The 26,652-nt window shown below is 43.2% G+C and overlaps 1 protein-coding gene across 1 annotated transcript in view; it reads left to right on the plus strand.

The window, feature by feature from the left end:
- The window catches only part of LOC310933245 (junction plakoglobin-like), a gene marked incomplete at both ends in the record, with an annotated part of 426,266 nt that overhangs the window by 214,258 nt on the left and 185,356 nt on the right, over positions 1-26,652 (plus strand). Inside the window, one exon of the mRNA XM_083896680.1 lies at positions 24,233-24,275. Coding sequence (XP_083752806.1) covers positions 24,233-24,275 — 43 coding nt within the window. The remainder of the gene's footprint in view (positions 1-24,232; positions 24,276-26,652) is intronic.

Consider the following 26,652-nt stretch of genomic DNA (forward strand, 5'->3'; position numbering starts at 1 on the left):
TATTGAGGAAAAAGACCTACAGAAAACTTCTCTATCTGTCAGATGTTGTACACTGTGGTGGGTGATATAGAAATACAATGATCATCATACATTACATTTCAGATAAATGAAGAAATATAAACACTATAATCATAAATCAGCATGAAAATGTGATGCAGGGAAAGGAAACGCATACACAAAATCATACTAATCACACAAACACATTACTGCAAATGTATTTCACATAATCGTATTCACTTCAACTCATGCACTGTCCATGCAGTAGAGAGTCACCAGCCATGGAGAGGTTACTAGCACATACGATGCATGGCGGCATGTAATCCAACAATGTCGTCATCTTCTTTATGAAACATTTTACAGAGTGGTGTTCAACCAATTTAAAACCATAAATCTTTTTTTTTTACATGTTGTTGCTTTATAAAAACATGTATTTCCCCATTGCATAATGGGAGGAAGGTGGAAACATAAACTGAACTGTTTAAAAACAAATAAACAAAATTAACCTTGGCAATGAAAAATTATCAAAACTGTATTGTATTGATCTGATCATTACTCTGAAATGATTGAAAGCACAATATGAAAGCATAAGGTTTATAGAGCTAAAGATTAGTGATCTAATCAAAACACATTCTTAATTGTCTAGGAATGTAAATAACATTTCTTAATCATTAGCACAACAAGAAATATAATCTCAAAATTAGGTTATTGGTACATTTTCTGAACTTCATGGTAACCTACCGACCACTTCAATACAAAAAATCCTCTATCACTCTATTTGGCATTCATAGTAAAGCACTATGAACTGGCAATGTATAGTGCTTTACCGAGGCAAGGAAATACATCAGAAATCCAAACAGAATCAATTAAAAGAAGTTATAGAAATTCAAACAATTTAAAACAAACAGTTTTAAATCAAACAGACAATTTAATCTGTCCTGTGTTTGCTCTCCCTTATTAGTCCGGGATGTGAAAATGAAATAAGTCACAGGGCTTACACTCCAACTCAGCTCAGTCTCCAAGACTCTGGAGCTGGTCCCATGAGTCTCCAAGACTCGACAAGTGCTTTTTGACCTGTTCTTCCTATCCATCTAATCAGTCCCCCTTTAACTCAGAGAAACACTAAACAGATGAAGCATCTGTCAACCTAAAATTAATAAAACTTTGGAATGCAATTTAAAATCATTAAACCAGCAGATATGAAAGTTAACATTTAGTGAATTGATCCTATGAGAAAGAGGATCTGATTCAAAATATTGTTTAACTTCAGTCTAAGTCAAAATTCAAAATACACATTTCAGTTACTTTACATCTCTTTTAATATTCCTAAGATAAGATAAACATTATTTATCCCCAAAAGGGGAAACTCACTTGTCATAGCTGCTAAAAAACAGTTAAGACAGATGTGTGCAGACAGCAAAAGTACAAAACACAATAACAAGCAAGGGGTTAAAGAAAGGTAAAACAGATGCATTTTATACAGAAATAAATATATAACATACCTATATATTTATATGGACACTGTATACAGTGAAATATGTATAGAGATATTGCATGTTGCCGGTAAATGCATTAATAAATGTTTACAGACTCAGTAATACATACTTTTGTCTATTGCACAGGATAAAGCACTGGTGTACACATAGGCACAGATGATGGAGGTAGTAGTGTTGGAGTAGTGCAAGTGGAGGTGGCCACAGGCGGTCAAGACCCCCACAGTCTCATGTAGGGGGTGAGAGGGATTGTCCATGATTGATGGCACAACATCCTCCTCTCACCCACCTCAATATCCCTATATCAACCCTCTTTGTCAAACTAAACTGATTATAACAATGTTATAACACAAATAGTTTTCCAACTACACTAAGCTAATCTAATCAAATTAAAGAAACTTAATTTATGTACTTGTCAATAAACACGGTCACAGTATAAATTCCAAAATGACAAACATTACTAAAACCTTGAATAGTTATGTTACTTTAGTTACTATTTTGGACGGTTAATTTATCCATGGAACCCTGAAACCTGAATGAAGGACAAGAAATCTCTTTAACTCATTGCATTACTCGTCACAGTTTCTACTCAAACACAGTAGAATTAGCAGGCCCACAACAAGTGGCCTCTATTAACAATCCCTAACAATCCTTCAGTTTACCATTGTCAACAAAGTGACTTCATCTTTCAATCGTTTCAGGAACAAGGAACCTAGATTTAGTTACTTCATGTCAGGTAAGGTATGGACAAATATGACTTATGGGAAAATAGATAATTGCAAAATGGAGTAAGGACAATGGGAGATAGATTTGTAGATTACGATCTGTTAACCATGACACAGAGTGCATTTAATAGTTCTAGACATATCTTTTGAACTATTTAGCAACTCCATCCCAAACAAATACTTCAAACAAATACTAACCATTGTATTACATTAGAAATCAGGATATTTCAATTCTTATATCTTCTAGAACACTAGCTCTTGTAAAAATAAAATAAACCTGAAATGTCCAATTATACATTATTCTTGTTATCATTAATAACGTATTTACTTATTTCTGTTCTTTTCGTGGAAGGTCTGAGATTAAGTGCTTTCACCTTCTCAAAATTCACAAGTATTGTGATAATTTTTGATATCTTCTTTCAGCACAAAGTATATTCAGAATTTGGAATATTTTAATTCTAAATATACTTTGCATACAGGTAGATAGGCTTCTGTTCACAACTCTAATAATATGTCTACATTCTCAGAGACACATTATTTTGAAACTTACAAGAGAGACATTATGAAAAACATGGTGACAAGTCTTATTGATGATTCTAGGGTTAGGGTTAGGGTTATCTATAAGGTAATCTGTATCTAGAATCAGAATACTTATTGATCCCAGTGGGGAAATTCATGAAAGGATATACATACAATGTATAGGAATAATAAAAAAAAAAAAATAGATTGAGATTGAACGTAAAGATAAGTAAACGTATACACTCCTATGTAAAATGTCAATATGTAAAATATCTACAAGAGAGATGTAAATACAGTATTGAATTAATCATCTAGAGATGGTTGTAATTTGAGTGATGGCACATAAATATGTTATTGCACAGATAATTTAAATAATATGCACAGATCCCAACATAGATGTCAAACATTAAGAGAGAGAGAGGAGTTGTTGAGTCCAATGACCACAGTTAGGAATGCCTTCCTGTGATGCTCTGTGCTCGATTTGTGCTGTAGGTAGTTCCCCAGAGCTCAACACAATACGACACTTATGACAGAACATGTGAACTGTTCAGTACATGCAAACATTATCTTGTTTTAAATAGATCACGTTTTGTACCAAATCACAATGCTTTTGGATATTTACCTACATGGAGGGATTTTAATGTATTACAATTTTACATATTGTAACCTAAACTTTAAGTAGCTTCTTAACCAATGATTTATCACATGAGTAATGAATGATCAACTGTGTTAAATCATGTCTTCCATACAATAAATCAATATATATCTGTATTAATTAGACCTTTTTAGATGCTGTGATCTTGATTCAGAATTCATCCCCAATAGAACGGACAAAAGAAACTTGGGCAAGGAAAGGACTTATAACCTGTCTATCTCTCATCCACATACAACAGTAAGATACAGAGTTGTCAGTCTTTGCAGGACAAACATGGCCTAGTACAAAGTGACTATTTCAGATAACTCCAGGTACGACATTATCTTAAAACTAAGTCCATTTCTAAATTGTATGATGCCTTATTTTCTGCTAAAACTGAGAACACCTTATATATTAAAGACAAGTGGGAAACAAGAAGCAGGAATAAGGCTTTCTGATGAAACTTGTGGGGGAGGTTGCATCTTCCAATGGTCCTCAACTAATTACATGAATTGGAGAGAACATTGCTTGAAAAATGTATAAGATACTTTAAGACTACAAGAATAGGAGTTGGACATGCTGGAGACAGTGTGGTTCAATGGAGGCAAATCATTTTCATTAACTCTTAAGAGGCTTTCATGTTACCATGTGAAAATATCCACAAGGAAATATCTTTACATACAGTAAGTAATTTACACAATCAATGACATGTACACCTTTATCAGTGACATGTCAATAGAATTACCATTAGTATTTTGTATTTACTCTTAAACTTGTAACCAGATTATGACAATAAGATATTATTCTCACAATCTCCTCAAAGAAACATTACATTCCTATTATTAAAAACACAAAAAATTATCATCTTCATCACAAGGGACTTTGAATTTTAACTTGGCAAAAAAATGATTAAACCCACTTTTCTACTTACTAACTCATTTATATGTTCAATAACTGAATTGTTAATTGTTTATGTAGGGCAGTTGCCTGGTTCGATCGGTAGATGGCGCTGGTACATTGTTTTTGCCCTAAAATGCGGTTGTCAATTGTCGCCATTTGTCCTATGTACGCCACCGTAGTTGAAGCTCCATTGCGGCGCGATGGCCATTTTGTTTTAATGTTTTTCCCTGTAATCGGAAGGTAAGCACCCGGCGAACTCTCTCTCTAATGAGTGTAACCGCGATCGAGGAGGAATAAACACGGTCAAAGCCACGATTAAACGCCACAGCGTGTCCGGCTCGTCCCTCTGCATTACACCCGCTCACAACTATAAAACACTACGCAGAGTCTCCGGGTGCAGAGAGACAACAGCACACAGACTGGGTTACATCTTTGGTGCCGTGACCCGGATCGTGGCGCTTCAAGACCGAAGAGGAAGTGACGCTGTCAGCAGCAGCTTCAACTACGCCGTTATATTGTGTATCGTGTGACAGACTGAGTTCCTAGTGTGTGGATGCCTTGCCAGGATATTCACCCCCTGCAACATATCCTTTGAAGTGCATTTTATTTTGTTGTGATATTATTTTGTTGTGACATTACAATAATAAGAATAATAGTAATCTGGAAGCTAGTTGAATGGTAAATGGATATTCTCTGTGAAGCATTTCCATAAGGATAATCCATAATTATTATTAAGGAAGTGTTACTGGTTTATCTCATTCATATTCTCTGTGTTTAATATAGAGTTGTGTAATGACGTTTTGAGTTAACTTTAGGTTTAAGTTTTGGGGTTATCAAGTGATAATTGTGCCACACATTTTATATTGGTTAATACATTCAAACGTAGCTATACTCAGTCACAGCTAAGCATATAACCATTTAAGCACACACACACACACAAACATTTCATTCTGTTGCTTAAATCTGAGATAGAGAACATTAAAGGTGATGAGTGAAACAACACCACACCACATCTATGACTCGCCGAGGAGGACACCTACTCACCCCCCCAGCGAAGGAGCGACGGCTGACACCAGCAACCAACAGCCAGTTGTGAGGCCAAAGCTAACCTCAAAGTCCCCCACGTCCCCTAGCCAGCAGCTGCAATATCCCACCCCAGTTCGGCAACCCACAGGCTCAGGACTGGGAACCCAGCTCACCCCGTTACCCCCAATGCTGTCACCTTACACCCCCCATGCTGCTTCAGCTCAAGTATCCACATTACCAGCCCCTGTAACTCCAAGTGCAACTCCTCCAGTATCCCACCCGGCTGTGCAGACCACCATGGCCCCTACCCTCCTGTCCCAGACCAGTGGACACGGGCCCACAGTCACACTGTCACCTCAAAGTCTCCCACGTCCCAACTTCCCAGAGACACAAATCAAGCAGAACTATCCAACCGTTTCACCCTATCCAACACAGGTTTATCAGCCCAACCCTGAGGTCCCCACCAGCTTTGCCAATCTCTCACTTGTACCCCAAGCACCTAGGTCAAGTTTCCCAACACCACAACCAATGAACATTATGCATAACCCCCCTACGGCTGAGCATACCCCCTATGACACAGAGTATGAACAAATTCCCCAGTTTCTACAAGCCACTACACACCACCCCCAGGTTCCACTGCAACCATCTGCCAACGGTACATGGGGCCCCACTGCAGTTTCACCCAGCCCTCTGACGATGACTCGTACAGCTTATGACTACTCAGTTTCTCCCCACGCCCATGCCCCAGGACAACTACAGCCCCATGTTTCAGCCCCCCAAGTCAGAATGTATCCTGATTCAGCCCCCAGAACCACCCTCCTGCAGCCACACGTCTCCCAACACGCACCATCATATTTCCCAGCCAGAGCCCCAGTCACCCCAAGCCTCCCACCTGCAGCCTATGGCGGTTTCCTGCAGACTCACCAGGTGAAGAACGTCCAAGTTTTTACTGGTAATGCCGATAGCAAGATGCTTATAGAGGACTGGATTCGGGACATGCAATATCTCCTGGAGGCAATAGAGCTCCCCCTTCACCTCCGCTTTTCTACTGTGGTGCGTCACCTGAGCGGTGAGGCCAGGAAGCTAATCCTGAATCTCCCCCCCATGACCAAATCCCTGAAAAGGCTTTTGAGGAACTGAGGGCGGAGTATGGTGACACGCATGGCTCCTTGGACCCACTTGCCGATTTCTATGAGCGTGGCCAGAGGTCGGGTGAGTCTGCCTGCTCTTATGCCATAGCTCTGGAGGCAACATTGCGAGCTGTAGAAGACAGCCAAAGAGGTGGCAAGCCTTTCCCTGACCGTGACTGTAAACTTACCCGGCAGTTCTTAAGAGGACTGAATGATGAGGAAGTGTACGTGAGGATTGTCCCAATGAAACCCCGGCTTCTGAGCTTCTGAGAGCTGCAAGCCGAACTCAGAGATCTGACAAAAGAAACAAAGAAGTTTCAGTCACTAACCAGGTCCAAGAAGACCTATGCTGAGGTCCAGGTGGCTTCAGAATGTAACACAAACATGAAGACAGAGAAGGCTAGACATACATCAGAGTGGTCAGAGCTAACAGAGCTGGTCAGGAAATTAGCTCTCTGCCAAGAGGAGCAGATGGCCAAGTTGACTCACCTTGAAGCAAGAATTGCTTCTCCGTCCCCTGTCCCCCCACCGAGAGTCAGACCACCCCCTGGACCTGCAAACCAGACCTCAGTCGTCACGTGCTACCGATGTGGGAAGCAAGGACATATAGCCCGAGTTTGCAGAGAAGCACTCCCAGATCACAATCTGACATGGGCTCACCAACCTCAGCCTATGACTCCCAGAGAGGGGACCACACCTCACTCAGCTTGGCCTTTAAACGGTTAGAGCCCATGGTAACCGGGGTAACTATGGGCAAGCAGCAAGACCCCCCACCGCAGGTGAATAACACTGGTGATGAGGAAGAGAACACCCTCTTAGTGGGCCCCAGGAATGAGGGGGAGGTGGAAGTCAATGGAATGAAGTGCAGAGCACTCATTGATTCTGGCTCTCAGATTACCAGTATTACACACAAATGCTGGCGCAACCACCCCATCCTTCAGAAACAAAAGCTCCAGCCCTCCAAAATTCCCATCGAAGGTGCAGCCGGTCAGAGTGTCATTTACCAATGGTGTCCTGCGCATCAGCTTGACTGTGTTGGGAAAGGAGTTCAAGAATGTGCCAGCTTTTGTTGTAACTGACTCAGAGTATCGCTCCTCTGTCCCTCTGCTGGTGGGCACTAATGTCCTCCGTGCCTCCAGAAGTCACCTCCAGGCAACGTATGGTCAGCAGTTTCTTCACCAGGTCAAGGAGAGCCATCCAGAGTGGTACACTTCTCTGCTGGTTGGAAGCACTGAACCTTGTGATGTGGATGACATGGTGGGCCCTGCTGTGTACACTGGTCGGAAGATACACATTCCGGGAGGAACTGAGATGGATCTTATATGTAAGGTAAAGGCTGGCCCACAGAGAAAATCTTACACTGCAATGATTGAAGGTCATCCCTCCCTGCAGCTCCCTCAAGACCTCTTAGTCGGCAAAGTCCTTGCTGATGTAAAGCGAGGATGTGCTCCTGTCAGAGTGTTGAACATGTCCCAGCAGGGTGTTACCATCAGGCCTCACACACATCTGGCCAACGTTTCCCTCGTAAACGGTGTGGTGGACTTTTCAGACAAAAATCAGGGCAAAGGTTGCAGTGGTGGGGGAGAAAAGATATGTCTGAGTCTGGACCAGGTTGTTGCAAATTGTAACGTCGACTTGAGTGGAGCAGCAGTCGAGAATGAGCAGCAGCGCTCCCTCCTTAAAGATCTGGTGGAAAAGAATGTGAGTGTGTTCTCCCAGCATCCCACGGACTATGGCCTCACGACGACAGTGCAACACGACATCCCCCTGGTCGATTCCAAGCCCTTTCGGCTCCCATATCGCAAGATTCCCCCAGCACAGTGGCAAGATGTGAGAAAGTTGTTGATCGAGATGGAGGCTGCAGGAGTCATCAGGCCCAGTAAGAGTCCATATGCTTCACCAGTAGTAGTCGTGACCAAGAAGGATGGCTGGTTAAGGTGTGTATTGACTACCGAAAGTTGAACTCCTGCAGCACAAGGGACTCCTTCCCTCTTCCCAGAATAGAGGAGGCCCTGGAAGCTCTGGGGCAGGCAAAGTTCTTTTCTACGCTGGACCTCACGTCGGGTTACTGGCAAGTGGAGGTGAGGTGGCGGAGCACGACAAACACAAGACAGCGTTCAGCACACCGATGGGGCTGTTTGAGGCTAACAGAATGCCTTTTGGACTGCAGAACGCCCCCTCCACCTTCCAAAGACTCATGACCTGCTGCTTTGGGGATCTGAACTTTACTCACCTCTTGATTTATCTTGATGACCTCATCATATTCTCTAAAACATTTGATGAACATCTGGAGAGACTGCAACTGGTGTTCGATCGGCTTAAGGAGCACGGCTTGAAGTTGAAACCCTCCAAATGCCAGCTCCTGAGGCAGGAAGTGCAGTATCTGGGTCACTTGGTGTCTGCTGAGGGAGTCTGGACAGACCCCGAGAAGATTAGCAGGGTTAAGGACTGGGCGAGACCCACAAACCGCAAGGAAGTGCTGCAATTTCTGGGGTTCGCGGGATATAACAGGCGGTATGTGAGTGGGTACTCTGCCCTAGCTGCTCCGTTGTACCGCCTCACTTCCGGTGACCCCAGAAAGAAAAAGAGGGGCGGGAAGAAAACCCGGGGGCTGGACCCACCCTTTTTGTGGTCTGTTGATTGTGAGGAGGCTTTCCGGACCCTGAAAGACAGGCTGACCACCGCTCCAGTGCTGGGTTATCCTGATTACAGCCTGCCATTTGTCCTTCAGACGGACGCCTCAGGGGAGGGGCTCGGGGCCGTTTTGGTTCAGGACCAGGGTGGTACGGAGAGGGTCATAGCTTTCGCCAGCAGAGGTTTGAGTACAGCTGAGACGAGGTATCCTGCACACAAACTCGAGTTCCTCGCTTTAAAATGGGCAGTGACACACAAATTCTATGACCATCTTTATGGGCGCAGATTCTCAGTCCTGACAGACAATAACCCTCTCAAGTATGTCATGTCCTCTGCGAAACTAGATGCTACTGGCCAGCGGTGGGTGTCGAGCCTGGCCGCCTTTGATTTTGATGTCCAGTATAGGAGGGGCCGGAACAATGCCAACGCCAATGCCCTCTCCCGCATGTCCAACCAGGACGTTGCCGAGGCCCTACAAACATGCCCTCAGCAGGTGAAGTCCAGTGAGCCCAAGCATGTCGTGGGACGGCCCACACGGGACCCAGTAAGCCCCACAAGTCAGGGCACATCTGCCTAATGGAAAAACCATTATCTGAACCTCTCAGACCCATAGAGCCCTACAGAGATGTGGGGATGGAGTCCCTGCCTGCCATGACAAAACAGGAGATTCGTGCAGGGCAGAAGGAAGATCCTGTCATCGGCCCTGTCCTGCACTATAAAAGTCTGAACCGGAAACCGTGCCGCAGCGAGAGGGTCGGTGGTGGTGTGCAGGTGTGCCTTCTCTTAAAGGAGTGGAAGAGGCTAGTGCTAAGAGATGGTATCCTGTATCGCCGCATCCGAGACTGCAAAAGGGGAGTAGTGGAGCAGCTTGTGCTGCATTAATCAGTCAAGACGGCTCTTCACAATGACTCAGGGCACTTAGGTTTCGAGAGGACTGTGCAGATGATAAGAGAGAGATTTCACTGGCCACGGATGTTCCAGGAGATAAAGGGTTGGTGTGAGCAGTGTGAGAGGTGCTGCCTCAGGAAGACCCCAACAGCAGGCGCAAAGGCTCCCCTGGTCAGCATTCACAGCAACGCCCCCATGGAGCTTGTGTGTGTGGACTTTCTGACTCTGGAGAAGTCGAAGGGTGGAATAGAAAATGTCCTCGTCGTCACAGACCACTTCTCGCGCTATGCACAGGCGTACCCCACCAAAGACCAAAAGGCAAACACTGTGGCCAGAGTGTTGTGGAGAAACTTCTTCTGCCGGTTTGGTTTCCCTGCGAAATTGCATGCAGACCAGGGGCGAAATTTTGAAAGTGCTGTTGTAAAGGAGCTGTGTAAGTGTACTGGCATCACTAAAACCCACACAACCCCCTATCACCCGCAGGGCAATGGAACCACTGAAAGGTTCAACCGCACCCTCATGAACATGCTTGGGACACTAGAGCCTCACATGAAGCCCCGGTGGCATGAGTACGTGGATGCAATGACCCACACCTACAACTGCACACGCCACGACTCCACTGGATACACGCCATATTACCTGATGTTTGGAAGGCATCCCAGGCTCCCGGTGGACCTGATCTTAGGGCTTCAGACCACCAACGAGCCATGTGAATATAGTGAGTATGTTCAGACTCTACGTGACTGTCTGTCACAGGCCTATGGCCAGGCTAATCAGACCTCTCACCAGGCCAAGGGACAACAGAAAAAATACTATGATCGGAGAGCAAAGTCAAGTCTTCCAGCCAGGTGACAGAGTGTTGGTGAAGGTGTGTCATGTGGAGGGGCGGCAGAAACTGGGAGACAAGTGGGAGCCCCGCCCGTACGTTGTGGTGAAGAAGCAGCCAGGCATACCTGTGTATGTGGTGCGAGCAGAAAATGGTGACACAGAGAGGGTGGTCCACCACAATCTCCTTACGCAATGTATGTTTCTTCCAGTGGAGCAAGCTGGGGAGGAGACAGGAGGAGATGCCGAGCCAGACACAGATGAGGACGTGGGGATGGAGGATACAGGGGACATGGGAGAGCAGGCCAGTGAAGTGACAATACAGGGAGATGAGTCGGACGGAGTGGAGGACTTGGAGGTGGACAACTTAGAGGAAAAGGTGGAGAGGAGTTTACCTGGGATGACGAACGAACAGTGTGAACACATAGAACTGGAGGAAGTGGATGGTGATACAGGACACATGCGTGAAAGAAAAGAGGAAAATGGAACAATTAGGGTCACCAACCCGCCTCCCGGACCCAGTGTCCCAAAGGGGAAACGTGCCAAGAAACCGACGTCCCCCCAAGAAACTGTCCTGTGGGTTACGAGCCGTGGAGTCAGAAGAGGATCGGCAAAAGGTGGAAAGAGGATGGAAGTTGTGGCAGAGGGCCAAAGCAAGAAGAGCAGCAGGACACCTGTAGCTGAGCACAGAAAGTGTACCCACCTTACATGCGCACATTTTCATCATCAATACATGTTAGACTGACATTAATTCTTCACATATATATTATATTATATTTGACTGTTCACTTTGTTCATGTTTGGTAGGTGGTCTTTATTTTATTGCATTTGTTCTGATGACTGGGACGCCATCGTTTAAAGAAGGGGTGGATGTAGGGCAGTTGCCTGGTTCGATCGGTAGATGGCGCTGGTACATTGTTTTTGCCCTAAAATGCGGTTGTCAATTGTCGCCATTTGTCCTATGTACCCCACCGTAGTTGAAGCTCCATTGCGGCGCGATGGCCATTTGGTTTTAATGTTTTTCCCTGTAATCGGAAGGTAAGCACCCGGCGAACTCTCTCTCTAATGAGTGTAACCGCGATCGAGGAGGAATAAACACGGTCAAAGCCACGATTAAACGCCACAGCGTGTCCGGCTCGTCCCTCTGCATTACACCCGCTCACAACTATAAAACACTACGCAGAGTCTCCGGGTGCAGAGAGACAACAGCACACAGACTGGGTTACATCTTTGGTGCCGTGACCCGGATCGTGGCGCTTCAAGACCGAAGAGGAAGTGACGCTGTCAGCAGCAGCTTCAACTACGCCGTTATATTGTGTATCGTGTGACAGACTGAGTTCCTAGTGTGTGGATGCCTTGCCAGGATATTCACCCCCTGCAACATATCCTTTGAAGTGCATAGACAACAGCACACAGACTGGGTTACATTTACATAGTGTCAATAGTGTCAATAGTAAAATGTATAAAATATACATTTTACTATTTATTTATTTTTTAAACTCTTTTTAGTCAAGAGATTTTGCACACTACGAAATGTTTTTTTTATAATTTTGCAACAATCGAACATAATCTCTTCTTTTGAAAACTTTTCAAAAGGAAATTAAAAACCAACCTAATCCTGTGCAGTCGATGAGTACAATTTTGGAAACATAAAATCTTTTGTCTAAAAAAAATTAACTGCACCGACTTATATCAAAATAATCAAACAAACCCAGTTACTTTAATGCCATGCTCACCATAGCATATACATACCAAAACATGGGATGAATTTTAACTGATTATTTGGACCAGAACTAAATATTGCCACCTCCTTCCCCACTGAACATGGACTATTGTCAGTTCTGCAGTGACTTATGTTAAGATTTATGACAATAATCATTTAGTAATTTAACAGTTCGAGTGGTAACATCCATAGCATGAATCAGTGTAGATTTGTACACTGTTTAACTAGTTTAACCAGCTGCTAATCTAAAGGCTTCATAAAGAGCCACAAGCTCAGTGTCTAGAACTGAGTAGTGGACAGGAGCAGAACCTGAGGACAGAACCACATGATTAAGAACAAACAGCATAGATACAACATAACCACAGACTGTGTTAATAACAAAACAGAAACATCAACAAACAAAAATGCATCAGCATTTAACAGAGGTCCAGTCTGGGAGTGCACACCTGTTGGAGAAATCAAACCAGATTAATGATGTGTTCTCTGTCACTTACAAGCTTGCATGTGTCTTTCAACAAAAAGACCTATGCATCATCATAATGTTTTTTTGTTTTGTTTTTGTTTATCTAGTGAGGCACTGATGACATCATAAAGTTCAAACTGTGCAGAAATAAGTGATATAGCCAATGCACACCCATGTCATCTATGTTCTGACCAGAACATGTGTGTATGTATCATTATTATTATTTTTAAACCAACTGTTGGCTTCATCAGGACAAACAGACACAAGTTCAGTGCAGTGCAACTCATCAAGTGACCTAAAATCAGTCTACTACAGAGAAACATCAGATTGTGCTTCTATCAAAATGTTAACAGAAACAGTGGAAACTGAAACTTCCATTCACTTGCATATTACAACTGTGTGGCACTGACATGAACATGTGTGTGTGTGTGTTTAGCTTAGAATGCATGCATTTTCTGACAATGCCACCATCAGGTGTGGAAACAGAAAGACATTCCTAGTCTGACCATCAAGGCTGTTCCCTAACAAATCTACATGTGACAAAACCGAAAAGCATGTTTAAAAGTCTTCGCCTTTGAGTTACAGTTACTCATTCATTTATCTTTTTGACCAGAGGATACCTTTGTAGTGCACATAATGTCCACTCATTTTGGGGTTTCAGTAAATTCTGCTTTAATTCTACTGTTTACAAGAAATGTATGTAGGCAAAATGTACTCAGCATGTACGCTGATCATGTATGTGTGCATGGGGGTGTATTTTCTGAGTAATGCACATACTGGATTGTGCAAAAAGATTGTACGAATCTGTATTGTTTTCTGCATTAGCAAGCATTTCTTCTTTGCAGTGGTGTGTGTGTGTTGCCTCCCTCCTTTTGTATCACAGTCAGACACGTTCACTGAGTCACCTCTCCTTCCTCCTGCCCCCTTCTCGAGCTTGTTGACTGGTTTGTAGCTCGTCATGTCAAAGAATGTTAACCATTATTGGCACCATGTAAAGTTCTTTTACATCTTTTCATCTTAGTCTTTCTTCTTCCATTGAAGTTGATCTTGGGTGTGGTTAGCATGTCTGCATAGTTCTTGCAGAGTATCAGAGCAGAAAATCATCATTTGCTCACCAAACTTGAGGTCACACTTAAAAGTTTGACAGATGTTTAAGTAGCTGCAGTGATGTCAGCAGCAGTCAGGGCCTGAACACCAGTGTTGAGTGCTCAAGAATGGCCACTTTGACCATAGGCAAGGTGTGTTCTGCACCATGGTCACCTTAATTATTATCGTCATCATCATCATCATCACCATCATCATCATCATCACCATCATCATCATCATCATATGACACAGTGGATTTGTTGTAGAGGCTTTGAAGTGTTATCACAGTCTCACCCTCTCCTGTCTGGCCTTACACACCATTTCTTCTTCAGCATGTGTGTAGTCATTGCCCATCCCCTGTGACGCCCATTTCTCGTGATGATGTAGACGTTGGGCCTATGAGGGGTTAAAGGAGGAGTCAGGGGAGGAGGAATCCGACACTTCAATCTCCCTTCTGGGTGGAGCTGTCCGAACGGTGGGAGGGTCTTTGAGTCCTGGTGGTTGGTGTCTCGATGGCGGACAGGAGTGGAGGTCAGGTCAGTTTCAGTGCAGTGATCTGTGGACAGAGAGAGAGGAACTGTGCGAGTATGGTGGTCGCAAAATATGATTTTTTTTCTTCTTTTTTTTCTTTTTAGTCTGTAATGTGTGTATATCTTCGACAAATGTTTGTGCAATCATTCTTCACTTTGCCTACTTTTCTATACTTTTGTTATTTAATTTTTTTTCTCCTTATCTACACCACTCAGGAAATGTTTGGATGTTAAGATGAACTGAGTTTGTTAAGATTCAGTGGTGACGATCTGAGACCTCACATCAGCCCTCCCATCTCTACACAAATGGAGGGTGGAGGCTGGAGACATTTTGTCTCCAGGTTGGCCATTCGCTGTCCATGGAGCCTCAGCCCACCACTCTGCTCGATCCCCCTTCTGACAACAAATTGTCATGGCAAATTCTTAATAAGACCATCATGAGTCTACTGACATTAGTGAGTGGATAGATAAGGTCATAAAAACAGTAGCTGTTTTGGGAATTTTAGTATCTTTCTGCAAGAGGAGCAGACAGCACAGTGTATCAAGGTTGTCTGTGCATTAGTTCTCTGGAATAGAGTCACAGTTTAGATTGTTATTTTATTATCCTATTATTCTTCACTCTAAACTGACCAATTCCTATATAGACACTTAAAAAACAAGGCGTTAGCTTTTCAACAGCATCAGAAACTCCTCACTCCTTTAATTTTCTTTTGTTTCTGGGACCTGTGTGGGTTATGAGTGATTATTTTTACACCATGTGCAAATGGGATTGTGGGCGTCCCCCGTTTCCCCCAGGACACAGGGCAGATTCTCGGTCTTGACACCGAATGAGGCGGCTTTTTTTATCCCCCCGAAAACTTAATTTTCCAAAGATTTTGTTCTCACGAGGCCCCCTGTGCCGGACACAGCCTGACGCTGAACCGGAAACAAAAACAATAATACAATACAATAATCTTATACTACATACCCCCACACTTCTCCCCAAAGAAACACTTTTGTTCTACTTTTGAACAAAATCACTCTATTATTATTTGAATATTTACAGGAATTGTTCACACTTATTAATTGTAAATCAGTCGATAATCAATCCCCTTAATCTACACAGTTCTTTGGATTTCGTCAAACTCAGACATGGTAAGGCAAACTAAGAATGTTGCACTTACCAGTCTGTAGTTCTGTTGAAATCCTGTTCGTGACGCCAATTTGTTGCGGAGATTTGATTATTAAGTGAGTCGACCAAAGATGGAGTTTCCTGGAGTCAGTGATGAGTTAAGTTGAAAAGCTTTATTGGAAGCAGCTCAGATCTGAGGAGAACTGAGACAATGCCGAACATAAAACAAGTATGTTAACAGTTGGGCATCCTCTGTCAGTCTGCCTGTGAGTCCCAGAGTTAGGATACTTTAAGGTGCTTCCTCTGCTGATACATGGAGCTGACCTTGGGGAGGACTGCGCAGGCTATACCGAGGTCGCTGTGACAACAACAGTTTCGGCAGGCGCCGTCCTGAATTGTTTAGGCTTGTGCTTAGTAATGGGAGCTGAAAACTTTAGAGAAGGCCGAATAATGTTTTTCCCTTACAGCACCCTCATGGTTTCCCCCGCTAAGCTCGTAAACCCCTGCCAATTTGTTCCCAAAATGAGAGGGTGCGTGAGGCGAGTACTAACTCCAGCCTTTACTCTATGTTTTTTCCCTTTAAAATAAATTTCCAGAGCCACCACAGGATAATCGTGAACATCCCCATGCACACACCTCACCCTCACCCACGTTGCCTCTAACAATGCCCTCGGTCGAACCAAGCGCTTGATGGATCATGGTCTGTTCACAACCAGAATCCAGCAGAGCTTGGTGTGTACCCCCTTGTATACATACCGGTATACGGTACGTCCCTTCCGAACCGGGGGAGGTGGCCGGCCACATCAGGGCACTCTGCCCTGATGTGGCCGGGCTGCCAGCACACCTGCCCTGGCGTCTGAGGAGCCCCCCGGGGTGCCAGGTGATCAGACACGTAGGCTGGGCCCTGTGGAAAAGACGGCAGAGGGTGATTGCTGGACCGGAGCGATGCCTGCTCCGGCTGTGTGTGTGGGTGTGGTGCAGGAGCCGATGCCGCTGCCGCTGGGCACCTCCTCCTCAGGGCTGGGGTAGTACGGCCTGCAGGGATCATCGCTGGCCTGGCCTCCTCCCTCATGCTCCGCCGGGGAACAGAGAGATGGTCCTCCGCGAGGACGATCGCTCCCTCGATGTTGGCGGGACTGTGGCACTGGACCCACTTGGCTGTAGCTGATGGTAATCCAGCGATGAACTGCTCCAGCGCCACCTGTCCAACGACATCCTCAGCGGAGTGGGTCCCCGGCTGGAGCCAGCGCCTCGCTGCGTCCAGGAGCTGCTGCGCGTATGCAAATGAGCGGCAGGCTTTTTCAAAGGAGAGCCCCCTGAACCGCAGGGGGCTCTCTCTACTTGCAAGAGACCAGAACCAGGTTACAAACGTGCTTATATAGCTGACTGATTACCTGATTCTGTCAGCTGTCTGATCACCGGCTGAGCCACTCCTCCTTTCCCTCCAGCAGCCGTCGCTCTAACCAAGCCCCACTGCCACAGGAGGCTTAACTATTTTTTATATAATATTAATAAATGTATATTATAATGTAATAAATATTATGAATAAGTGCTAAATAAACCCATGATATCCTCAATGTGTCCAAATGAGCTCAATAATAAAGAAAAAATGCCTTAACTATTTTCTCTGTGTTCACTAATAAGTTAACCAGTTAACTTATTATGTAACTATTACCAATCATAGCCAAAGTAATAATGATTGTTAGGGATGCAAATTATCGAGTAATTCATTAATAGATAGTTGTTTCATCTTATCGATCGATGATCGATTAATTGATAAGCGGCAATTTTTATGAGAAGCTGAATTTCTCTCTGAATATGTTCTATCTACTGTACACGTAACATAAATCCTATCTACCTTATGATATAAAGAAAAAATGCAAATCACATTCCTTAATCAAAGATTTATTCTGGACTCACTTGAGGGCAGGGAATAGCATTTTGGTCACAGACTTAACATGAAAATAAATTGGGCATTCTCTCATATGCGACATTGGAAACATTAATAGCAGCAGCATAAAAAAAATACATTCCTGAAAAGAATACCATACTATGTAGGCTACTTTAACATGAAAATAAATTAGTGCACTGTCTCTTAGCAACAAATAATAAAATAAATAAAATACATTCTGAAAAGTAAATAAGGTGTCACATATGGACTATTAGCAGCATTTATAATCCCCTTTAAACTGGGAAATGCGACCCGTAACACAATAACATTAGTAGACCAGTCCGGTTCAATGTAGTGGCATGTAACTGTGATGTAGCTTTCTGTATTCAACGAAGTCCAACAGTCTGTTGTGAGGGCCACATTCGCGGTTGCAAGTTGTGCTTTCAACTCGGCGTTCTTCCTCTCGTAACTTGCTTCCACACGGGTGGTTATTACCTCGAAATCCCTGTCCGTCAACGACATTTATCGGCAGCATGTCTGTAGTAACCATGTTTTAATCCGCTGGGTATTGCCATCTGCTTTCGTGGAGTCAAATACCCTTCGTACCAACGCTGTGGTGATTGTAGGCTGAGAAGAACCACTCGCTGCATGTGACATATTAAGGTGGCAATTCAACAAGGTTGTGGAGTTGTTGTACTTTTTAAAGTAACGACAAATGTGGAAGTATTTTAAAAAATACTTCCACATTTGTCTTCATTTACTAACTTGAAGTGGCTCCATACGGCACTCCGTTTTGCCGTCTTCATCCTGTCAGTTACCGCTTCTCGTTTGTCTTGTTGTCGTCAGAGCTCTGCTTCGCTTGTGTTCCCGCGTGTGCGTCAAGTACGTCTGGCGTCAAGCGCGCCCTCACGCGGACTGGCGGGGAATTACGGGTTCAAAACGCAATTCATTGCAATTAATTTACTTTCATCGAGTAATTTCTTATCGACAATTAATCCATAATCAATCAAAAGCCGAAATTGTGTTTTTAGCATAATAAATTAATTAATTTGCTAATTAATAATAAAGCTACAAAGATAGGGATAATTCTCAGGTGGTATGTGATGCCCATGCAAAATTTGAAGCCAATACCTGCAATACTCTGGAAGATACAGGCGAAAATATGTTTTTTATATCATTAATTAATTAATTAATTAATTAATTAACTAATTAATAATAATGGTAGACAGCTCAAAATCAATAGGGATCATCTACAGGGGATATGTGACCCACAAAAAAAATAAGCAAATTTAATATCAAGCGCCTTTCCAGTTATCGCATGCGTTTCTCGCGGATATAAATATGAAGTGGCTGTTTGACTGTACAGTTGTTTTATCACCAACATAATGCTGTTTTCACACACATAAATGACTTATCATTCTTTATATCATGTTCGAGTGCTCTGCGTCTCTGACGTTGTATAAAAGAAACATTGTAAATTTGTAAGTAAAAAAAAAAAAAAAAAAAAAACCTCAGCGCAACACACAATATCTGCTGTGATGTGAGAGCATGACTCCGGTTGTTAATGTTGTAGATGTAAGGACGGATTAGGTTGTGAATGTAAATGATGGACTGTGACTGTGAAACTGTACCGCTCAAAAAGAAAAGTGTCTGGAAATGTAAGAACATCTATGCGCAGTCTAATAATCATCTCCTGACGAATATTTGATCCTCTGCGCAGTAATGCTGCACCTTCATCCACGGGATCACTGTCAAAAGGACATGGTTGTGAAAATAGTCGCCACCTTATATAACTTCTAATGTAGACACAGAACAGACGCAGAACTATACTAAGCCAATGAAATCAAATACCGTGTGTGTCTGAAAGAGGGTGGAGACAGAGAGAAACTCAAGGTTTGCGGAGAAAAACCTGGTACTGACCAGGTTAGGTTCAAAGAGCATGTTACCATGGTAACTGACCGAGAGCTTAAGTTACCTCTATGTGAAACAGGCTAGAGTTACTCCTCTTTCTCTGGTTTGACTAATCTCCCTTTGTGAAATGGAAAACTCAGTTTCCCTCATTTCAGGGTTAACAGACTCAGAGTTTTCACTAAACCTGCTTTGTGAAACGGACCCCTGTTTCCCTTGCCTTCCTTTGGTCAACAAAGCTTTGATGACGACTGCTTTGATGACAATCACGCTTTAATTTCGCACTGCACACACACACACACACACACACACACACACACACACACACACACACACACACACATACTGCACACATAACTGCTGGAAAGTTCGACACTCTCTCTCCCCCTCTCTCCGTGCGTGCATATTAATTAGCCATGTGTTTTCTCCGTGACCTTCAGCTGATTCGCTGAAAAAGCAACAAAAGCTCTGGAATGTGAGATCGCCACACCCAAACTAGGAATGATTCACAGCGATCAAACAACCTTAATTCAAACGCAAAGTTTATGGTTTTAATTTAAAATTGAAATTTTAATAGTCATTTTCCAAAAAAACGGAAATGCCTAATTTTGAAAAAGAAAAAAACACTTTTTCCTATTTTTTCTCGTTTTGCGCTGGGCCGACTTGCACCCCCTTGGTCCGTGGTGGGTCACATTTGTGCCCAAAATGTAATTTGTGCGAGCAAACAATGACTTTGTTGTGAGGGAAAGTCATGGCATTAGCCTCTATGCTGATCAGTTACTCAGTTTCTCAGTCTTTGTCAGCTGTTTGTGAAATTTTGTGCTTGTGCGCTATGTTCGCTCTCATCCTGTGCTTCTCTTGGGGGCTAAGCCTCCCCTGTCCTTAAAACCTAGGGACGCCTCTGCCACTTAGTAACAGCATGAATAATAAAAAATAGAAAATGTGTATTTTATTTCTTCATTTGGTGTGTTGTTTGATCTTGTTTACTCCAAAGAGAAGGTGACCTTTCTGCCAAAATAGTGTGTAGATGATCAAGTATCCATGTCCCTTTTTTATAACCCTTTTTATAAGGGTGGTGAGTGATCTCCCTGGTTTGATAGGGCATGGCCTGGTGTAAAATCTGATGTGACTGAGCATTGTAGGACATGTCATGTGTGCCAAACTATTGGTAAACCCAATCAGAAAATTCCACTAGCTCCTTTACATCCTATTCCTGCTATGGGAGAGCCTTTTGAGCGTATCTTGATTGACTGCATTGGTCCCCTTCCTCGTACCAAATCCAGTAACCAGTACTTATTGACGATCATGTGTACAGCCACTCGGTTTCCTGAAGCTATCCCTCTACGTAAAATCACTGCTTCAGCCATTTCAAAGGCCCTTATTAAATTCTTTACAATGTTTGGTCTGCCAAGAGTTATACAGACTGACCAAGGTTCTAACTTTATGTCCCATGTGTTCTCTCAGGTGCTCCAGCAGTTGTCCATCGAGCACTGCACTTCATCCGCTTACCATCCAGAGTCTCAGGGAGCCGTAGAGCGGTTTCACCAGACCCTTAAATCCATGTTGCGCGCCTACTGTAAAGAGTTTGAGAGAGATTAAGATGATGGAACGCCTTTGCTCCTCTTTTCCGCCAGAGAAGTCACTCAAGAGTCTCTTGGCTTTAGTCCAGCTGAACTAGTGTTTGGACATACTGTGCGAGGACCTTTGAAACTATTAAAAGAGAGATGGCTGGCAAACCAGACTCCAGCCACAAATCTGCTAGATTTTGTTTGTCATTTCAGGTCCAAGCTTAGAACAGCATGTGAGCTGGCGAGGAAGAACTTGGGGGAAGCCCAAGGAAGGATGAAGGGCTGGTATGACAGGAAGGCAAAGCATTAAACGTTTTCCCCTGGTGAGAATGTGTTGGTGCTGCTGCCACTTCTGGGGTCTTCTCTACAAGCTCGATTTAGTGGCCATATGTGGTCGAACGTCGTGTGGGGGGGGTGTGATTATTTGATAAAGACCCCAGAACGAAAACGTAAAAAACGTCTCTGCCATGTTAATCTTGGCTGTGAGAGGGGCCAGGCTGAACTTACAGATGTGAAGCCTGTTGCTGTACTCAGTACTCTATTCCCTGCGAGTGAGAAGGACACTGATGGTGTTGTTGATCGTGGAGTGTCTCATGGTAGGCTTCTGAATTCAGAAATCATAGCCAACGTAGATGTCCATCTGTCTTATTTAGAGCCATCAAATCGGTCTGACATTATTGAGGTGATTGGTAAACATCCTACCCTATCCTCTGATGTGCCTACATGTACGTTCTCCAGCATGATATTGATGTAGGAGATGCTGTGCCTATTAGGCAGCACACTTACAGAGCAAACCCTGAGAAACGTCGGCTGATGAGTAAAGAAGTGGATTACATGTTGCAGCACGGCATTGCAGAACCTAGTGCTAGCCCATGGAGCTCTCCATGTTTGCTGGTTGATAAGTCAGATCATACATTTCGTTTTTGTACTGATCTTCGCAAGGTTAATGCTGTCACAAAACCAGATTGCCATCCCCTTCCCCCGTGTAGATGATTGTATCCGCAGAGTGGGGTCTGCAGGTTTTGTCACCAAGTTAGACCTCCTTAAGGGTTACTGGCAGGTTCCTCTTACTCAGAGGGCTCATGAAATCTCTGCCTTCATGACTCCAGACGACTTCTGTCAGTATACCTTTATGGCTTTTGGAATGCGAAATGCACCTGCACAGGCCACAGTGACATACTTGGAGTTTGGAAGGTTGCCTTAGAGCAACCATTTTAAGGGGGGGGGGGTGTTATGCCAAGACCTGTTGTGCCATGTTTTGCAGGGTACCTGGAGTTTCTCCTCCCCTCCTTCTTACTCGTTACCTGGCACCTGCTGCTGGACTTAAAAGCCCTGTGTGGCTCCACCCACTTTCTCTCTGCCTGCAACCAGGACCAGCAGCATGGTCACCAGACACCATTTTGTTTTCCCTTTGTTACTTTTGGTTACAATGAACTTAGTTTTCTTACATCTAACCTTGTTTGTACAATACATGTTGTTGCCCTTGAGCCGGGTTATAACAGTGGCCATCTTAAAAGCTCAGTGTATAATTTTGGAAATAAAGAGGTCCCAGGTCATGAATAAAGAAAACATGATACATTTATATGGATTCCTCTTGCAAACACAGCCAACATGACCCCATTATTATCTGTCATTCCCCAGCTGGTAATCAACCTGCCAGCAGCTGTTAGTTAGACAGACTGCACACACCCGCATACTGTAGGTCAGATAACTGCCATTAAATAGAACTGAGCTTGTGGTTATATTGCATGGGAATTTGTTTAGTCCAGACTTTTAGCGGCTGCTTCTTACAGCTCAATTAACTACCCTCTGGAAAGGGCGACCAGAACAAGTATGGCAGACAACTCGAGTGTCTTTAAGAGGTTTTATTCTAAACACAACTCAATACACTACTTAATAGGTTGTAAACCGGCAAAGCTTATGGGTTCTGATGATTATTTACAGATGATGACGAACAAATAAAGGATTTGCTATATACAAGAAGTACTTTGGTCATCAGAGCTTTGATGACAACTGCTATGATGACAATCGCCCCTTGATTTCGCACTGTACACGCTGGGTAACTGCTAGAAAGTTCTACAGTAGAAGTGACTGGCATTGAAGTGGTTAATTAACTGTTCCAGTGAAGATGGTAGATGAAGATGGGTGAACCACACAGATGTCAGGGTTTTGATGAAATGTACAGTGTATGCTTAATTTGATTGATAAAGAAGTGAAAAGACAAGGACAAAAACTCTAATGCAACCTGTTGACAGAGACCATCATCTGTAAGCTATACAGTTGCATTTTTTTCATGATATTTATTTTCATGTCAACGGTAATTTTCTAATAGACCCTTTTTCTGTTTGATGATGCCATGGGTATGCGCGCACAGCTTGGCAAAAAAAATTTCGGGGATAGGGGTAACCTGGTAAATTACCACCTCAGCTTATAAACGCACATACGTCACAACACATTTCAATGGGCAGGCAGACCGGGGGGAAGGCGGGCAGACTACGTGTCCCTGCCTGGTCTCACGTGGGTTGAATTTGTCGCTCAATCCCCCCAATTCTGACAACTACCTAAACACACAAATACAGTCAGCTCAGTAAATTACATCATATTAATGCAGTTGCAGTCAGCAGAGTAAATACTTCATATCAGTGCAGATGTTTGTAGATAGGGTTGCCTTTTGTTTGTATGCTTGTTGTTATTACTGTATTGTTATTTTGTTCAGCTGATTATTGTCTATAATGTTATTAATTAGCGTTTCTTGCCCTGTCTCTCTCAATATATACGCTCTTAGAAATAAGGGTCCTAAGGGCTTTCCTGAGTAAAGGGTTTTAAAAGGCTTCTTGGTGGAACCCTCCAAAAGGCCAAACCTTTTTTATAAAGGTTCCACCTGGAACAAAAAAAGGGTTCTCCTATAAGGACAAACCGAATAACCTTATTTGGTTCTACTTAGCACTTTTATTTTTAAGAGTGTAGAGGTGTGTTATTTAAATATGATTGAGTTGATTGATTGACAATGATTGAGAATTTTTCTGTCCATTGAATTTCCTTCAATATGTGCTCTGTTAGTAATGCTTTTTGAACTTCTTTGTGATTGTGAGGTTGTGATTTTCACTTCACTGACCTCTTTGCTTTAAACAGGAGCAGTGTTCAGAATTTTTCATCTTTTCATCTGTGTGTGTCTCTCCAGGCTCACACTGCAGTTCCTTTGGAGCCCACTTACTTAGTTGATGGTGAGTACTGTGATTTAGAGGGAAATGCTGCCAAATATTAGAGGTAGACAACCGAATAATTGAATAATCAGCATTGGCATCTCCACAACGAGGGTTGTGGAGCTGCTGGTGCCAACCCAGCTGACATAAAGCAAAAGGCGGGATACACACACACAGATGTATACCGAGGACTGACACTTTTTGGTACTGGTTCCTAATTTGGTCGGTACCAGGGTATGGTTAAGATTCTGGTCCTTTTTTTAAAATTATTTTTTAAAATCTGTTATTGACATGGATGTGCACTCTTACAAATAAGGGTTCCAAAAGTGTTCTTCTACAAGGGCTGAGGTTCTACCTGGAACCATTTGCTTCAAAAAACCCTTTCCCCAAAGCAAGGGTTTTTCAAGGGATCTTGACTAATGATAAAACTAATGGTTCCAGTAAGAACCATTTTGATCCAGAGAACCTCTTAAATCCCTGTCCTGAATAAAAGGTTTTAAAAGGGTTCTTTGTAATACTAAGGGTTCCTGGTGGAATCTTTATAAAAGGTTCTACCTGGAACCAAAAAGGGCTCTACTTGCCTCGGCACGGTTTGATTGTGTTTCCACTACAATTGAAGTACCTACCAATTGAAGCCATGAAACTGAAAATGAGATGTTGAGATGTTAAGACACTAAGGGCCTGATTTACTAAGATTCCAAATAGCGAGCGCTAAATTGCTTGCGCGAGCAGAAAGACTGCGCCTGTTACTGGATTATATTTTGAGGGTGAACTACTAACATTGCGGCCGCAATTGACTACAGGCGCAGAAGTGGTTAAGACCGCCCTATTTAAATGAGGATTTTGCGCGAGTCAAGAGTTGTCCACATGGAGAAAGAGCAGACTCAACGGAAGAGCAGAATTAAATTTGAAGCCACTGAACAGAAAGTGACGTTCAGCGATGAGCTGATAACTGAGATCGAGGGATATGACGTCCTTGTTCCCCGGGTCCATAGGACCTTTTTATATTATTATTATTTTAATCCTGCGTCTGTATTTTGGACAGCTCCATCATTACCTGACGTATCAAACAAAGAAAACTATGGACAATGGATGTTGCTGTAAAAAAAAAAAAGAAGAAGGTGCTGCGCTCTCCTCCTGACTCACCTGCAGCTCACTGACAGCTGCCAGGGAGCGAGTTCTGCTGTTTCTCTCAAGATTACACATAGGTCTAATTTCAATGGATGAGTCACTTTTTTGTCAATATGTAAATAAATAAATAAAGCGGATCATCAAAACGGCTTTTTAGTCACAGTCCGTCCCTGGTTTCATCTGTGTTCATTCAGTCAGGCTGAGTTTCCATTACGGGTGCCAACAGCCTTTGATCTGACGTCAGAGGCGATGGGACAATCGATATAGATGACATATCTTTAGCTGATTCAGATAGTTACATTAAATAGTGATTGTTGTGATTATTTATTGCATTTAAATGTGTCTGGAACTGGAAGGGTTAGGTTTAGGGTAACCTGCCTGTGAGGTTTTGGTGACGTGTGCACACTGTGCCACCTGCGATTCGCCGTGCACCGAGAGTGGACCAGGTTAGAGCAGGACCTGTTAAGGTAAAGCAGGGTTCCCTGTTCCTCCGTTCTTAGCCGGGGAACATAGGAACCTCAAACTGCAGACCAAGGTAAGCCCATACCAGTACAAACACGCATTTCTCCTATGGATATCTATATTTAATTTATTCAGATATACCAAATAAGAAATGAATGTGCGTCATCTGTGAACGCGTAGTTGAACATGCTCTGGAAAAGCGTAATTTCCTGATTTACAAATATAACTACAAATAACCGCAGCCATGTGCGATCCAGTTTGCACACGTTTTTGCACGCACAAAGCTTTAGTAAATCAGGCCCTAAGAGACGACGAATGAGCATAAAAGTGCAATATAAACATATAATATCCCATGCTCAATATCTGTCTATAATGTAAATATATAACCCATACTGTATATATTCTGGAAATTGTCTATTATGTACACTATACATTCTATTCTATTTAACCTTTATTATATAGTCTCAGTGTTAATATCTTTTTATAGTGTACTTCTTGTTAATGCATGGCTATTATTTATTAGAGTTCGAGCATGACTGTGCAAGAACCCTCTTGAAACTGAAGGAGTTATTATTAGGTTTCGAGCACGAAAGTAACCCTCTTGAAACTGTAGGGAATATTAGGGTTCGAGCACGACTGTGCAAGAACCCTCTTGAAACTGTAGGGATTATTAGGGTTTGAGCACGACTGTGCAAGAACACTATTGAAACTGTAGGGATTATTAGGGTTTGAGCACGACTGTGCAAGAACACTATTGAAACTGAAAGAGTTATTATTATTCGTATTATTATTAGGGTTCGAGCAC

This window comes from Microchirus variegatus (assembly GCF_963457635.1).
Source record: "Microchirus variegatus genome assembly, chromosome: 10".
Lineage (NCBI taxonomy): Eukaryota > Metazoa > Chordata > Actinopteri > Pleuronectiformes > Soleidae > Microchirus > Microchirus variegatus.